Below are 15578 nucleotides of genomic sequence, written 5' to 3'. Positions count from 1 at the left end.
GCCGAGTCCCAGGACTGAGTGGCTCATGGCAAGGATCTCTCCTATTCCTACCATGGGTGTCCTCCCACCCAGAGCAAAGTTAATAAGTATGGTAACCCCAGATGAATAACGGGACTCCAGAGCACCAAGGAAACACTGCTGCTGTTGTCCAGAAGTGAGTCCCCTAAAGGCTTAGGGTAATATGCCAGGAAGAACCAACTCCAGCTGGGGTTACCTCAATAATTTGCTCAGGTCTAATTTAGGCTTCTAACTCTCACTGAAGTCAAAGGGAGTTAGGTACTTAAACACTTTTGGAGATCTGGGTATCAGTCTCTCTACTACCAGTTAGCACCACATGTGGTCCCCTTTCTGGAATCATTCACCCTTGTCTGCTCACAGCTGGACTGAGGGTCTCGCAAACTCATGTCGCCTATGGACACCCAACAGTTTTCAGGCAGCATTGCCACTCAACCCGGTGCCTGGAAGTGACAGAATCTTTATAACTCAGTCTCATTCCTGTTCTTGCATTTTAAGAGCCTATGTATGTGTGGGGAAAAGATTTAATCAATTCTAATGCCAGTAGATCCACAAGTCCAGTTCATTCCAGCCAAACAGTGAGTGACGCTAGGGTGGACAATTCCATTTCTCACGTTACGCTGTATTGATTAGCTTGTTGCAGCTGCACTTGGCTACCGTCATTTATTTCAATCAGCGTGGAGTCATTTCAATGCACTTCTGGGAAAGGCGGCTAACGAGACAGGGCTTTATTTAAAGAAGCCCCCGCAATCCCCAGCCCCTGAGCTGTTCAGGGCTGTATTTTATGGGGACAGTTTTATGAGAAGACGCCATCATGTGACATGATTAGATCTGCCTTTGTGCAACCAGGGTGGTGAAAAATAGGCAGAGCCCATTGCAGGCCTACCGAGTTTAGTGTCTAGTGATTAGACCAGAGGTCTGGACATAAGAAGTTCTGGGATCTGTTTGCACCTCTAGCTCTGAATATTGGGGGTGGGGGGTGGAGATTCATTTAGGCCCAGCTCCTCAAAGACATGGAGGTGCCTAGCTCCCACTGATTTCAGTCAGAATTAGACACTTCAGTCCCTTGGAGGATCTGTGCCCAATACACTCTGCACTGCAGTTTCCCCAGTCTATCAAAAGAGGCTAATAACCCCTTTTTGTAAAGGGGGATTGCAAGGGTTAATTAATGCTGGTTGAAGGGGTGTGAAAAGCTGCCCCTCTGGAGCAGAGAGGCACTGCCTAGGCAGATGGAACCGAGCATCTCGCTAATTCCTTTCTCCATAGGATTTTCGCTTTGAGTTTTTAGTGTATTCAGTGCTGCTGGAAAGTGCCAGGTTCACAGGCCGGGAGATCGACTGGGTACCAAGTCACACCCCAGCAACCTAGAATGGGTTGAAGGATCCCTGCCCGTCCCATGGCTGGGAGAGGTAGATGAGGAAGAGGACGCTGCCTCCGGAGGACAAGGCAGTGTCCTCCCAGCTTCTGGAGGCAGAGAAAAGCTTCTGGGGACTGTCAACCCTTGGCTGGGGGAGACAGAGCGAAGATTGTATCTTTGCTTCATGCAGGAGTGAAGGAGTCACTGCACAAGCGGCCAGGTGGGGAAAGATCGGAGTCTAGGGGGGTCATTTCTAGGTCACTGCAGGTTCTGAGAAGGGAGTTGCAGCCTTGTTTCAAAGACTCTTTTCCTGAATTAAACTTTAAAATCAACCCCTCCAAAGCCCTGCACTTACTGCAGATTGTGTGTAAAAAGCATCCAGGGTCATACCAGAGCCCCTCATTGTAGTGTCAGATCCCCTCCTGGACAACAAGACCCGTCTCGCACTCGTTGCTTCCCTGCCTGGAGGGGAGATTGCTTGGTTAGCTTATGGCGGGGGGAGGAGGAGGGGGTTGTTTGTTTTTGTTTGTCATGCACGTGGGTGTATAGGTGTGAGCAGGCGGTGTGCTTTATGCGGCAGTGCAAAGCCAACGGCAGCTGGCACTCTCCCATATATATGTGAATTCTTTTCATTCCAGCAATGGACGGAATTAACAACACAGGTGCTTCCAGCTACCCTGACAGTACCCCTTGAATAGCAGCACTTCCATTCATTGACATTAATTCCCCGGGGCAGGTTTCTCTTTCTATTCTGGAGACAAAGCAGGGGAGGGGCTCTCTTTGATTGGACCGACTTCTGTTGGTGGACGGGACAAGTTTTTGAGCGCCACAGAGCTCTTCCTTGGGTCTGGGAAGGAGCTGAGGGTGGAACACATAGGGAGTTAACACGTGGTCCAAGAGGCCAGAGTTAACACAAAATACAGTCATAGGACAAAGGAGAGAGATTGGATTACAGATGGTTGCAAGGAGCCATCAATCCAGTGTCTGGATTAAGTCTGGGCGGGCAGGGGGCATATGGCTGATGTCCCACAAGCAATGGCACTGCCAGGGAGGGCTGAAAGACCTTCACACAGACAGGCACATGAAAGCTGGGCCATTTCACCTCCATCCTTTCCCACTAAAAACCCAACTTGATTATTCAGGATGAAAAATGTCCTGGGTATTTCAGTGTGACGGTGGCAATGGACACAATGCAAGCCAGGATTTCCAGTAGGAGCGATATCAGCATGTTCACTGGCAAAGCAAAGTAACGTGCACATCCTCAGTTCAGAAAGAGCAAGGACAACGCTGGGAAAATTCGCTGGGTTTGTGGGAAATCTGGGCGGGAAACTGGGAAGGGCACAAAAAAAAAAATCAAACCATTTCCACCCTGGGTTTTAGAGGACAACAAAAGAAATATGTCCCCAATGATCTAAACCTAGAAAACATCCCAGCTCTGAGCACAGGGGCAGCGACAGGTAGCATCCTGGACGCTTCCCATTGTCCTTCAGTCCCCAGCGATGTACCAAGATGTTCTTGGTACATCGCTGCCCTTGCTCCTCAGGGCACCTCGCTCAATCCCATCTCTTGGGGGGTGCTCTCAGCCTTGGGTTGCAGGTTGCACTCAGCCTTTGGTCCCTCCTGCAGCATGGTCAGCCACTGGCGGAAACCGCTGCCTGTCGGGGCCAGCACCAGCTCGTTGAGAATGGCCGCGGCCAGACCCCCGCCAAGTGGGCCCAGCCAGAAGACCTGCACAGAGAGCAGGAGCACAGATGTTAATGAGAGTGGGCAACTCTGGGCCTGCCGGGGCTGGGCCGCTTGCAGAGGAACAGGAACAGGGGGAATAGGGCTTTGCCCTCCCACTTTTTACTAGCCATAAGGGCAAGCAATGGGGGAGGAGAGGGGTGAGCAGGGGGCGAGGTCTGGGGGGGAGAGGCACTGTGGAGGCAGGGCCTTAGAGAGAAGGGGCGTTACAGAAGCAGGGCCTCTGGGAGAAGGGGCAGTGTGGCACAAGGAGGCGAGATCATAGTTTGGGCACCTGTGGCCCCCTAATTTTCATGCACTTTCGCTGCTCCTGGATGCTTGCCTGGAGCAAACTGTCCAGGTTGCTAAAGCAATCTCCTTCTCTGGGAGCAAATTGATGTAGGATATTCTCAAATGCATTGATAGTTCAAACTCATTCACAGTATAATCTTAGTGGGTGACTCATGATCCGCAGCACAGTTGGGTGGATAACGGACTTGTTGATTTGCTGGCAATTCTGAAAAATTGGGGGAAAAAAACCCCAATCCCTCCCTTGTTTCAGGTTGAACAGAAAACAAATCTTTTTCAGAATTTTTGTCAAATCAAAAAGTGTAAAAAAAAATCATTTGGGGTCAAAGTGAAATGTTCGGTTTGACCCAGAGTCTAACATTTCGGTTTGACTGCAACCATTTTTAAACGTTGTTGATTATTTAATAAAATGAAATGAAATTTTGAAAGAAAAATCTTTTTGAACTGAAAAATTGAAATGTTTCATTTTAAAAGTGTCAAAATGAAATATTTCAGTTTTTCAGAATTTTCATTTTTGTGGGTGTTTCAATTAAAACAATTCCGTGAAACTCACACAAATTTGCTAACAGTGTCAATGTCACTGAATCTGTCTTCTCACCAAACAAAATGTTTCATATGAAAAATGTCACCCCTCTCTTAAAGGTGCTGGAATTAGGGGGGGCTGCACCCCCTGGCTTGAAGCAGTTTCCATCGTATGCAAGGTTTAGAATTTGGTTCATTGACTCTCAGCACCTTCACTATAAAAAATTGTTCCAGCCTCTCTGCCATCTCTAGACCACGGCCAGGCACTGTGAAGATTGGGACTCAGAAATCTGAGCAGTGTTGTCTCATTTGGATTGACCCCACTCATCTATATTAGAGGCAGAGAATGTCTTTGCCAAACATTAATCACTCATGCTGACATTCCCCATGCAGTATGGCTGAATTTTGGGGAGGAAGTTTCAGCAAAAATGGTTCAGCCCTTTCTAAGAACGAAATTCGGGGAAAATACATTGCTTGGCCCATGTTAAAACAATTCCCAGTGCCGTCTCATTGAGAAGCTCCAGTGCCTCCATGCTTTGGAGCAGAAGCTTGAAATGGGCATCGTTTAATGTCCTTTTAACATAGGTTGGTGTGTATAGTTGTGGCCACAGTCGCCATTGATGGAGAACCCAGGATCATCAGCACTGAAAACACGAGGCAAGATCCCCAGCTAGTGTAGATCAACCCAGCTCTGTTAAAACAAATGCAGAGGTGCCTATTTGTACCAGCTGAGGCTAAAGCCCACAGGCATCTACCACTTCAGCAGAGGGAATTGCTCTCTCTCTCACATTAAGTTAAATTGCTCTGTTTCTCTTGTTATAGTTGCTTGGGCCAACTCCTAATGGGAAGTATAATCACACCCACAAGTCACTTTGTGAGAGGTTCCCCAGCTCTGGAAGTTCCTTCACCTGCCCCCGATTCAAACATAGAACATCTCAGGGCCTTGAAGTCAATAACAACACTCCCTTGAGTCTGGTGGGGTCAGGGTCTGAGATTCTTTGAGAAAAGGCAATGAGATTCACAACAATTGGGTGGTTTGCCTTTTTTGAAAAAAAAAAAAATCCCTCCAATTCCATTACAAGTTGAGTCTTTTTATGGAGACATGAATAACAGGGGAAGCCTGGACAGCATTGCGCTCTGCATGTATCCTGACTGAGAGTTTTAATAACCCACCATGCAGGAAGCACTTTTCTGTCACCCTCATGAAGCAAAGAAGGAAATTGGCGTCATCAGTCTCAAACAGAGGAAGAAAAGGCAGAATTGCCAGCAATGGTACTAAAAATGCCATGCTTTGCCCAAAGCACCGGCAAAGTTAACACAATCCTCACTGAAACTGTCTGGCATTTCATCTCCCAGGGAGCTGGGGCCTGATTAGGTGCTCCCCTAAAGCATTGTAAGTCAGCCACGACCCATTGGACTAAGTGGTGTGACACCAGTATGGAACCGGTGGGAGATAGGAATCAGGCTCTGTTCTGAAGGCCAGCTGTGGTTATTCTCTCCAGTGGACCTGATTCTGCCTCTATTATGGGGGATAATGCATGAAGAGGAGAGGGCCCAGCTTGACCCTCAGATCCCAGGAGGCTCTTGCAATTCTGATAGCTAGAAATTACCTATTGCTTTACTTGGAACCTGGGCACACTTGATCTGAGTAATCAATAAACCCAGAGACCCCTTTGTACAGTCGCTTGCTGGAAAAGAGTCGGACTTGAAGCACAGCACAGTCTAAACCCGGCGTGGAAATTGCTCCCTTACCCAGTGATTAGCAAATTCAAAAGTAATCAAAGCGGGGCCCAGTGACCGGGCGGGATTCATGCTGCATCCGGTGTAACCGATCTGGAGAGAAAGCATGACAGAGACACAAGATAAACACAGAGGCTGCAGAAGTTGTCAAAGTTGGGGAGGGGAGCGCCAGGATCCCAAGTGGCAGGATAATTTCTGCAGATGCATGAGCCCAACACCTTAGGGTGCAGTAAGACTCCCGCAGCAGGCCTGCGCCTGCTGACTCGGGAGTGGACTGCAGGGCTGTAAATTGCGGTCTAGATGTTTGGGGCCCAACGTCTCCACAGCAGTTTTACAGCCCTGCAGCACAAGCTCCGCGAGTCCAAATCCAAAGACTCCCAATTGAGTTCTGCCCAAGGGCGGCCTGCAGGACCAGGCTTCCTGAAAGGGACGAGCTGCTTCTAGCTTGATATGACTAAAGTACTCACGGCAACCAGGTGCCCCAGCATGACAGAGAGCCCGATGACCAGATGCCCGCCCTTGGAAGGGTCTCTCTTGCTCCCGGATGTGGCGAGGATGCAGAGGACCAGCTGGAAGGAGACAATCACCTCTATGCCGAGGGCTTGCAGGAGCGTGACCCCTGGAGCCAGCTGTGCTTTCAGAACCAGAGACACAACAACAGCGTTACAAGGTGGAGAGGTTCTGCTGGGCCAGGCCCCGGCTTCTGCTTGGCTATGGGGAATGGCAGGCACCAGTGCAGATAATGACACCACCACCCCCAAATTCACACCTACACACCAGCCCTTTGCCCAGAGCTGTATAGGCACACCCAGCCAGCACCTTCCCTTGCACCTGTATAGATGATCACAAACACACCGCATCCTCTGTCCCTTCCCTTTTTCTAATTCTTATTCATGTTTATCACATCAGTGCCTAAGGACATGAGAATGGCCAAACTGGGTCAGACCAAAGATCCATCCAGCCCAGTGTCCTGTCTTCTGACAGTGGCCAATGCCAGGTGCTCCAGAGAGAATGAACAGAACAGGGAATCATCAAGTGATCCATCCCCTGCTGCCCATTCCCAGCTTCTGGCAAACAGAGGCTAGGGACACCATTCCTGCCCACCCTGGCTAATAGCCTCCATGAATTTTTCTAAGGTTTTTTTTGTTTGTTTGTTTGTAATGCTGTTATAGTCTTGGCCTTCACAACATCCTCTGGCAAAGAGTTCCACAGGCTGACTGTGTGTTGTGCGAAGAAATCCTTCCCTTTGTTTTAAACCTAATGCTTATTCATTTCATTTGGTGACTCCCAGGTCTTGTATGAGAAATAACACTTCCTTATTTACTTTCTCCACATCAGTAATGATTTTATAGATCTGTCATGGTCCCCCCCCTTAGTCATCTTTTGTCCCAGTCTTATTAATCTCTCCTCATACGGAAGCCGTTCCATACCCCTAACCATATTTGTTGCCCTTTTCTGAACCTTTTCCGATTCCAACATATCTTTTTTGAGATGGGGCGACCACATCTGCACGCAGTATTCAAGGTGTGGGCGTACCATGGATTTATATAGAGGCAATAGGATATTTTCTGTTTTGTTATCTATCCCTTTCTTAATGATTCCCAACATTCTGTTCATTGTTTTGACAGCCGCTGCACATTGACTCTTTCCTGAGCGATAACAGCTAATTTAGATCCATCATTTTATATGTACAGTTGGGATTATGTTTTCCTAAAGTGCATTACTTTGCATTTACCAACACTGAATTTCATCTGCCATTTTATTGCTCAGTCACCTAATTTTGTGAGGTCCCTTTGTAACTCTTCTTATCTGCTGTGGATTTAGCTATCTTGAACAGTCTTGTATCATCTGCAAATTTTGCCACCTCACTGTTTACCCCTTTTTCAGATCATTTATGAATATGTGGAATAGGACTGGGCCCAGTCCCTGGGGGACACCACTATTTACCTCTCTCCAGTCTGAAAACTGACCATTTATTCCTATCTTTTAACCAGTTACTCACCCATAAGAGAACCTTCCCTCTTATCCCATGGCAGCTTATTTTGCTTAAGAGCCTTTGGTGAGGAAACTTGTCAAAGGCTTTCTAAAAATCTAAGTACACTATAGCCACTGGGTCCCCTTTGTCCATATAATTGTTGTCCCCCTCAAAGAATTCTAGTAGATTGGTGAGGCGTGATTTCCCTTTACAAAAACCACATTGATGCTTCCCAAGCAAATTATGTTCATCCGTGTCTGATAATTCTGTTCTTTACTATAGTTTCAACCCATTTGCCAAGTACTGAAGTCAGGCTTACTGCACAGTAATTGCCAAGATCACCCTCTGGAATCATTTTTTAGAATTGGCATCACATTAGCTAATCTCCAGTTATTTGGTACAGAAGCAGATTTAAATGACAGGTTATAGATTACAGATTACAGTTAGTAGTTCTGCAATTTCATATTTTAGTTCCTTCAGAGCTCTTGAGTGACACCATCTGGTGCTGATGGTTTATTACTGTTTAGTTTATCAATTTGTTCCAAAACCTCCTCTAATAACACCACAATCTGGGACAGTTCCTCAGATTTGTCACCTAAAAAGAATGGCTCGAGTTGGGGAATCTCCCTCACATCCTCAGCCATGAAGACAGATGCAAAGAATTCATTTAGTTTCTTCGCAATGGCCTTATCGTCCTTGAGGGCTCCTTTGGCATCTCGATTGTCCAGTGGTCTGAGTGGTTGTTTAGCAGGCTGCCTGCTTCTGTTGTACTTCAAGAAAATTTTGCTGTTACTAGTTCTTCAAATTTGTTTTTGGCCTTCCTAATTATATTTTTAAATGTCACTTCCCAGAGTTTAGGCTCCTTTCTATTTTCCTCAGTAGGGTTTAGCTTCCACTTCTTAAAGGATGCCTGTTTACCGCTGGCTGCTTTTTTTTTTTTTACTTTATTGTTTAACCACAGTGGATCTTTAGTCCTTTTACTGTTTTCTTTTTAAAAATATGCAATATACATTTAATTTGAGCCTCTATTACAGTGTCTTTAAAACGTTTCCATGCAACTGTCAGGGATTTCACTTTTTGTGCTATCCCTTTTAATTTCTGTTTCACTAAATCCCTCATGTTTGTGTAGTTCCCCTCTCTGAAATTAAATGCTACGATAGGGGGCTGGTTTGGTGTCCCCCCCACCACACTACCCTGGGATGGTAATAGTGACCATAACATAATTAAAATTTAACAAGCCATCCAGCTATATTCACCTCTTGGACCAAATCTTGTACTGCACTTACAACTAAATCAAGAACTGTGGGTTTTAGGACTAGCTGCTCCAAGAAGCAGTCATTTAAAGTGTCAAGCAACTTTGTCTCTGTATCTCATACTGAGATATGTACCCAGTCAATAAGGGAATAGTTCAAATGCCCCATTACTATTGAGTTGATTTCTATAGTCTCTCTCCCTGAGCATTTCACACCACTATCACCATCCTGGTCACAATGTCACAGCACCCACTCACTGCAAATGGCACCCCCTGCTGGCTGCCCTGGGGGATTAGCTCTGCCAGCTTGCACTCTCCCTTCAGTGATGTCTTCCCCTGATCTCTCTTGCTCTGCTGTCCAGCTCACTCCCAGGCCTGCAGCTTCCTCTCTGTGGCTTGGCCCTGCAGCAAGGTCACTAAAATCTTCCCCTTCCAGGGAATTCACAGCCTTTCCAGACCTGCTGTCTGGCTGATGCCACCAATGCCCTGGCTACTCCCCAGTGGCTGGTAGGGGAATCCAGGCCTGCCCTCTACACTGGGGTGCAGCCCAGAGACCCTGTAACAAGCAGCCACAGTCCTAGCTCTTGCTGCTGTTTCCCTGGGCTTCTTCCTACATATCCAGCTGCCCCCTGTCCCCACGTTTGCCAGCCTCCAACTCCCTCCACTCACAGAGTGACTGCAGCCTAATTCCCTTCAGCCTTTCCAGCAGCAGACTCCCCCAAACACACCTCCCTCATCCCAGAAAGTGACTGTCCTGTTTCAGCAGCAGAAGCCCCTAGTAGCAGCCAACTACCTGGCTTTATACAAGCCCTGCCTCTTCCTGCACAGGTGAGTCTGTTCCTAATCAGCTGCCTCCAGCCTAACGCTCCCCTGTTTGCAGCTTTGTTAGCTGATTGGGCCCAGTTGGCCTAATTCAGCTCTTGCTGGGCTCATGTGAGGAACTGAGGGAGGGGAAATGAGAGTTATTTGCAAGGTGAAAGCAGGTAAACACATGCACCAATGAGTTACAGGCTAAGGTTCCAAAAGCTAATAGTAGCTGCTGAATATGCAGTGAAAATGATCGGGGAGGGAGGAGCACATGACTCTCAAGGAGAGGCTGAGGGAACTGGGCTTGTTTAGTCTGCAGAAGAGAAGAATGAGGGGGGATTTGATAGCAGCCTTCAACTACCTGAAGGGGGTTCCAAAGAGGTTGGAGCTTGGCTGTTCTCGGTGGGGCAGATGACAGAACAAGGAGCAATTGTCTCAAGTTGCAGTGGGGGAGGTCTAGGTTGGATATTAGGAAACACTGTTTCATTAGGAGGGTGGTGAAGCACTGGAATGTGTTCCCTAGGGAGGTGGTGGAATCTCCTTCCTTAGAGGTTTCTAAGGTCAGGCTTGACAAAAGCCCTGGCTGGGATTGAATTTTTAGTGGGGATTGGTCCTGCTTTGAGCAGGGGGTTGGACTAATGACCTCCTGAGGTCCCTTCAACCCTGGTAGTCTAGTGATTCTATGACTACCAGATTGAGATGGTGGGGAAAGTCCTGCCCCATTTGAAGTCACTGGGAAAAAACTTCTGTTGATGTCAGTAAGCTGGTTTCACTGGGTGTATTACCTGGTAGCTGTTCCAGTTAGTCCCTGTCCCATGTCCTAACCTGGAAATGGATATTTAATTCCTAGATCTGCAAAAGGTTCTTGTATCAATCCCTTGTTATATGGCAATTAATGTAAAGGTTACTACAGCTTTTATAGAAATGCTAAGCGCAAAGTGGCACTCAGTCTCATGGGCAATGTGTGGGGGGAGCAGCAGACTTCATGCATGTCACTCTCTAATGGTGAACCCTGACTTTCTTTCCAAAGGGTTTGATCTCAATTTTGGAGATTTTTGTGAGAGGGGTTAGAATCATAGAATATCAGGGTTGAAATGGACTTCAGGAGGTCATCTAGTCCCACCCCCTGTTCAAAGCAGGACCCAATCCCCAGACAGTTTTTTATCTCAGTTCGCCTAAATGGCCCCATCAAGGATAGAATTCATAACCCTGGATTTAGAGGCCAATGCTTAAGCCACTGAGCTATCCCTCCTCACCCCAAGAGGTTTGCGTGCACTGGTGAGAACCAGCACCGTACAGATAAAAGCTTGCTCCCCCCGCACCCACCAGTGTGGTCCTACACCACTCTGCGATGAGCTTCCTATCGCTAGGGTGACCAGAGGTCCCATTTTGGCTGGGACCGTCCCTTTTTTAAGCTCTGTCCTGGATTTTTTGGCAAAGGTGGGCGTTTGTCCCATTGCCTCTCACCAACTCAATCAACAACGTTTTTTTGTCAAAAAGTGGGATGCGGCGGAACATGCTGGGGCGGGGCAGTGGCAAGCGGAGATCCCCGCCCCACACAGCTGGGGAGGCAGGGCTCGGGTGGGTGGCAGGCAGGGCTCAAGCAACGCCGGTCACAACCTCATGGGGGAGGCCAGGTAGGGCTTGGCTGAGCAGCAATAGGGCCAGCCCCATTGTGGGAAGCAGCTCGGGCAAGTGGTTCGGACCACCCCTGCATGTGGGGGAGAGCCCTGGGCTTGCCCCGTGTGGTGTCGTGTTTTCCCTTTGGGAAATATGGTCACCCTACTTATTGCAATCCTGAGACCTCACACATTTCTCCTAACGTGCCTCTCTCCTGGCCTGAGAAACCTCCTGCAATTCAGGTGGGAACCCACCTCTGCCGATGCTCCTGAATCCTGATTTTCAGCTCCCCCTGCCCGGGCCAGTCTTGAGGCCGCCCCTGCGATCTGTTTTGCCAAATATCTCAGCCCTGGCCTGTCCCTGAGGATGGGGGCTGGTAGGAGTAGCAAATTGTGATGGGGGCAGCAAAAAACAGTACCTAGGTGTCAGTAACGGCTGCTGGTAGGGGACTGGGACGAGGAAGCGCTCTGGATCTCTGCGCTGGCAGGCTGCTGTATTGCCAATCCGCGTGGCTGAGGAAGCAGAAAGAAGGAGGGTGCCAGGAGCCCAGGGGCAGGCTCTGTACTCAGGCAGGTAGCTTGGCAGGGCAGGCGACGGGGGGACGGGAGCTGTTTTCACAGCCCTGGGACCTGCCCTGGCATCAGGAGTCATGTGGAGGGGAAAGAAACGGGGGCGGGCTGTGGCTGAGGGAGGGGACAGTGGGGCACCTTGCCACGTGGCACAGGGCCAGGAAGAGGTGGATCGTGCGGCGGGGATCGGCGAGGGAGGGTACTGTGCCCTGGGAGGGGATTCCGGTGGGTTGGAGGAGGGGGCATTTAGTAACACAACGTGAAGATCTACCCAGCCCCTCAGCTTGTGACCCCATCTGCCTTCACTCTCACGATAGGAGACAAGGGCAGAGGCTGTGTCCTCCCATAGATGCCCCCAGCAATAAGAGGTTCCCCCTTGCAAACCCGGAGCCTTCTAGCAAATGGAGGCCACACCCTGCTTGCAAACAGAGAGTCAACACCAATGACTGCTGCCGTACCTGCTCCAGGGATTATTCCGGGAACGTTCTCTGGCCTGTGCTGCGCAGGGATCAGACTGGATGATCGCAGGGGTCCCGTCTCACCTTGGAATCTACGAAGAGCCCCCTCTGCCTGTCCTGTCCTCAGCCTTTGCCCTGTGCGGTGCCTAGTCTGTCTTGGGCCCTTTCTCTCGTGCGGGACGTGCTTCCCTCAGCATTATCGCAAGCTGGGCCGCAACTGCTGGATGGACTGACGCAGCCTGGCAACACTCAGGCCAGGTCTATGCTACACACTTACATCGGGAGAACTACGTCGCTCAGGGCTGTGAAAAATCCACCCTCCGAGGAATGCAGTGACACCGACCCAGGCCCTGGTGTAGACAGCGCTCCGTTGGCGGGAGAGCTTTCTAGAACATTCCACCATCCTTTTCCATGGAAGGGCTCCGAACCAGGGGGACAAAACCGCACCCGATTAGAGTGACAGGCCATATCGCAAGAGTTGTTACTGGACCTGGCTTCAACACCCCCAGAACACAGGCAGTGCCATGACAGGAAGAGACCCCCTCCCGCTCCGGCTTTCCAGCCCAGTTTCCTGTCCCAGCCAGGAACAGATGAATCTTCAGAGGAAGGGGCACACACTTTATTTTTACCCAAACAATTTGGTGAAACTGGCATGAATTTGCAAAATGTTTTGGTGTTGTGCTGAGCCTGCCCTTTTCACTGAAAAAAGGTTTTGGCCAGCCAAAAAATTTCGCCCAGCTCTACCTTAGCCCTGATCTATACTCCAAAATTACTTCAGTATAACTAAATCGCTCAGGGATGCGAATCCACATAGCTATATGAACCTAAGCGCCAGTGTAGACAGCGGGTGGATTGACTAAGCTAACTGGAGAAGTTCTCTCCTGTTGGCTTACGGTGTCTTCATTAAAAGCGCTACGGCAGTGCAGCTGCATGCCAATGCAGTGTTTTAAGAGCAGACCTGCCCCTAACCCCCGTTTTTGTTCTGCACTCTTTGGGGCGTTCCTGTCTGCAGCGACAGGCATCCTTTGTGTGTTGGATTCAGTGCAGACTCTAACCCCAGACACACACACCGTGCTCTCTCCCCAGGAGATGTTAATTTCTGATTGGTTTCTTAATCTAAAATTCTTTTCATCTGGAACTGTTCCTGGGGCATCTGGAAACAAACAACTCACTAGAGCTGAGCAAATGATTATTTTTTCGGTTTAGTCGCCAAGCCAAAAAATCTGGGGGGAAAATTATTCATTTTGAACCAAAACTGGATTTTTTCACTTTCTCTGACTGAAATAACAAATAAACAAAAACACCAACAGAACATTCTTTTCGGACTGAAAAACACCTGAAACAAGCTGGGGAGAAAAGGGAACCAAACTATTCTTTTCAGCTTTTGCATTCCACTTTGGGTGGTTTTCAGCCTCTGGTTTTTGATTTGGTCGGCTGGTTTGTAAATCGAATTAAATTTCAAACTGAAACACGGTTTTGAAATTAAAAGCCAAAATATGTCATTTCGAAAGGGTCAGAATACACTGGTTCTGACACCAAGTTCAGAGGCCCCCTTGCACCCAGTCCAGGGCTGCACAGAGTTGGATTTGATCCAGGCCCATCTCTAATGCACATGGCCCACCTCCTGCTTGAGACCTCTCCTAGAAGAGCCAACTCCCCAGGGCTCTAGGATTCATTACTCACCTTGTTGACACCCATCTCCCCCCGGGCGTGTTCTGGAGTCAGCCCGTAGAGGACAGCCGAGGCGGTGATGCCTCCGAGCAGCTGTGCCAGGATGTAGCACACAGCCCAGGCTGGCCTCACTTTCACAGCCACCAGCATGGAGACGGTCACCGCCGGGTTCAGATGACCGCCGCTCAGGGGCAAGGCACAGTAGGACATGAGAGCCACCGAGCTCCCAAAGGCCAGTGACACGTGGAGCGGGTTTGGGGAGGCCAGGCTGCAAGGAGCCTGCGTCCCCACATCCCCCAGGCTGGGAGTGGCAGCAACAGCTGAGTACACGGTACCGCTCGGCTCAGAACCAACCCCGGAGGACTGGCTCTGGGCAGTGATGCCCGGATTCCCTGGGTCAACTGCAGGCTGAGTCCAAGGAGTGATGGAGGCCAAGCCAGCGAAGAGAAAGATCCCGGTGCCCATAAACTCAGCCAGCAAAGCTTTGAAGAGACAAACATCCCAAGCTCTGCAGGGCGCCCAGGGCAGCTCCATCCTAAAATGCAGTGAAGGATCCCAGGGCACAGGTGACACTCTAGGGCTCAGTTCTGTCCCCTTTGCATTTATAGCATCGCCCCCTCCCTCTCCCCTTCTGGAGCAGGTGCTACGCGGACGTCAACGGGAGGCGGGGACTGGCTTGCAAAGGTATTGACTCCAGCAGGCTTTCCAGAAACAGGATCCACAGTGGGGCAGTGTCAAGACCAACCACTAGAGGCCTTGGCCACAGCATGGCTGAGACCGATTTGACCTGGCTTGGGCAGGATGGCAGAGATTGGGCGGGAATGGGGGAGCATGGTCTGGGCATGAACCCCTCCTGCAGACTGCAGCCTCCTGCTGACCAACCAGGAGGGATGCAGGATTCCCTTTGGCCGGCTTCCCTTATGGATAGGGGACGATCCGGCCTCCAACTCTTGCGCAGGGAAAGAAGCTCCTTCCATCTTCCCTCTCCGACGCTGCACAGGGCATCACCCATCCAAGGGCAATGGAAATATTTACCTGCCTCGTGTACAGAGCTGTCAGGCGGCTGAGGGCTGGCCTCTGTATGAGCAGAGTGTTTCCTGTATGAGCCCTCCCATTGACCTTCGCCATCTGCAGGCTCCGCTGCTCATTCCAGCCTGTTGGATAAAACTCTGCTCCCTGCTGCCAGCCGGGAGGGACCCCACAGAGTGCCAAGGAGCTAGTCTCCATTTGCTCTGGCCCCACGGGATGTTATGTTGCTGACAACCACTTAACACAGCAACCGAGGGGAGATTAACCGGTGGCTTCTTTGATCTGGTTTGCCGGCCCCGCTGTGTAGAGCAAATACCAGAACCCAGCTGGGAGGGATCCAGCGGCGGTGGGAAAATCCACCGGGGTCAGAGGCTTTTCTAACCCAAACTTGAACTCTGATCATTTTAAGGCTTCCCCATCACCTTGCTCTCTTCCTCCAACCACCCCCTACCCATGGGACGAGGGACGCCCCTTTGTCTCCATCCCACACAGGTCTCATGGGACCTCACTCTCATGACTGCGTGCTATGGAT

The 15578-nt window shown here is 49.7% G+C and overlaps 1 protein-coding gene across 1 annotated transcript; it reads right to left on the bottom strand.

The window, feature by feature from the left end:
- Positions 1–2911: 2911 nt before the first annotated feature.
- Positions 2912–14551, bottom strand: LOC116821438 (aquaporin FA-CHIP-like). Its single transcript, XM_032774632.2, has 4 exons — positions 14030–14551; positions 6133–6294; positions 5678–5758; positions 2912–3100 (listed from the first exon to the last, which is right to left on the bottom strand). The coding sequence occupies exons 1-4, from the start codon at positions 14549–14551 to the stop codon at positions 2912–2914; spliced, it is 954 nt and encodes a 317-aa protein (XP_032630523.1).
- Between the last annotated feature and the right edge of the window lie 1027 nt (positions 14552–15578).

The sequence above is a fragment of the Chelonoidis abingdonii genome, chromosome 21, assembly GCF_003597395.2.
Source record: "Chelonoidis abingdonii isolate Lonesome George chromosome 21, CheloAbing_2.0, whole genome shotgun sequence".
NCBI lineage: Eukaryota > Metazoa > Chordata > Testudines > Testudinidae > Chelonoidis > Chelonoidis abingdonii.
This window is presented reverse-complemented; position numbering and strand designations above follow the sequence as displayed.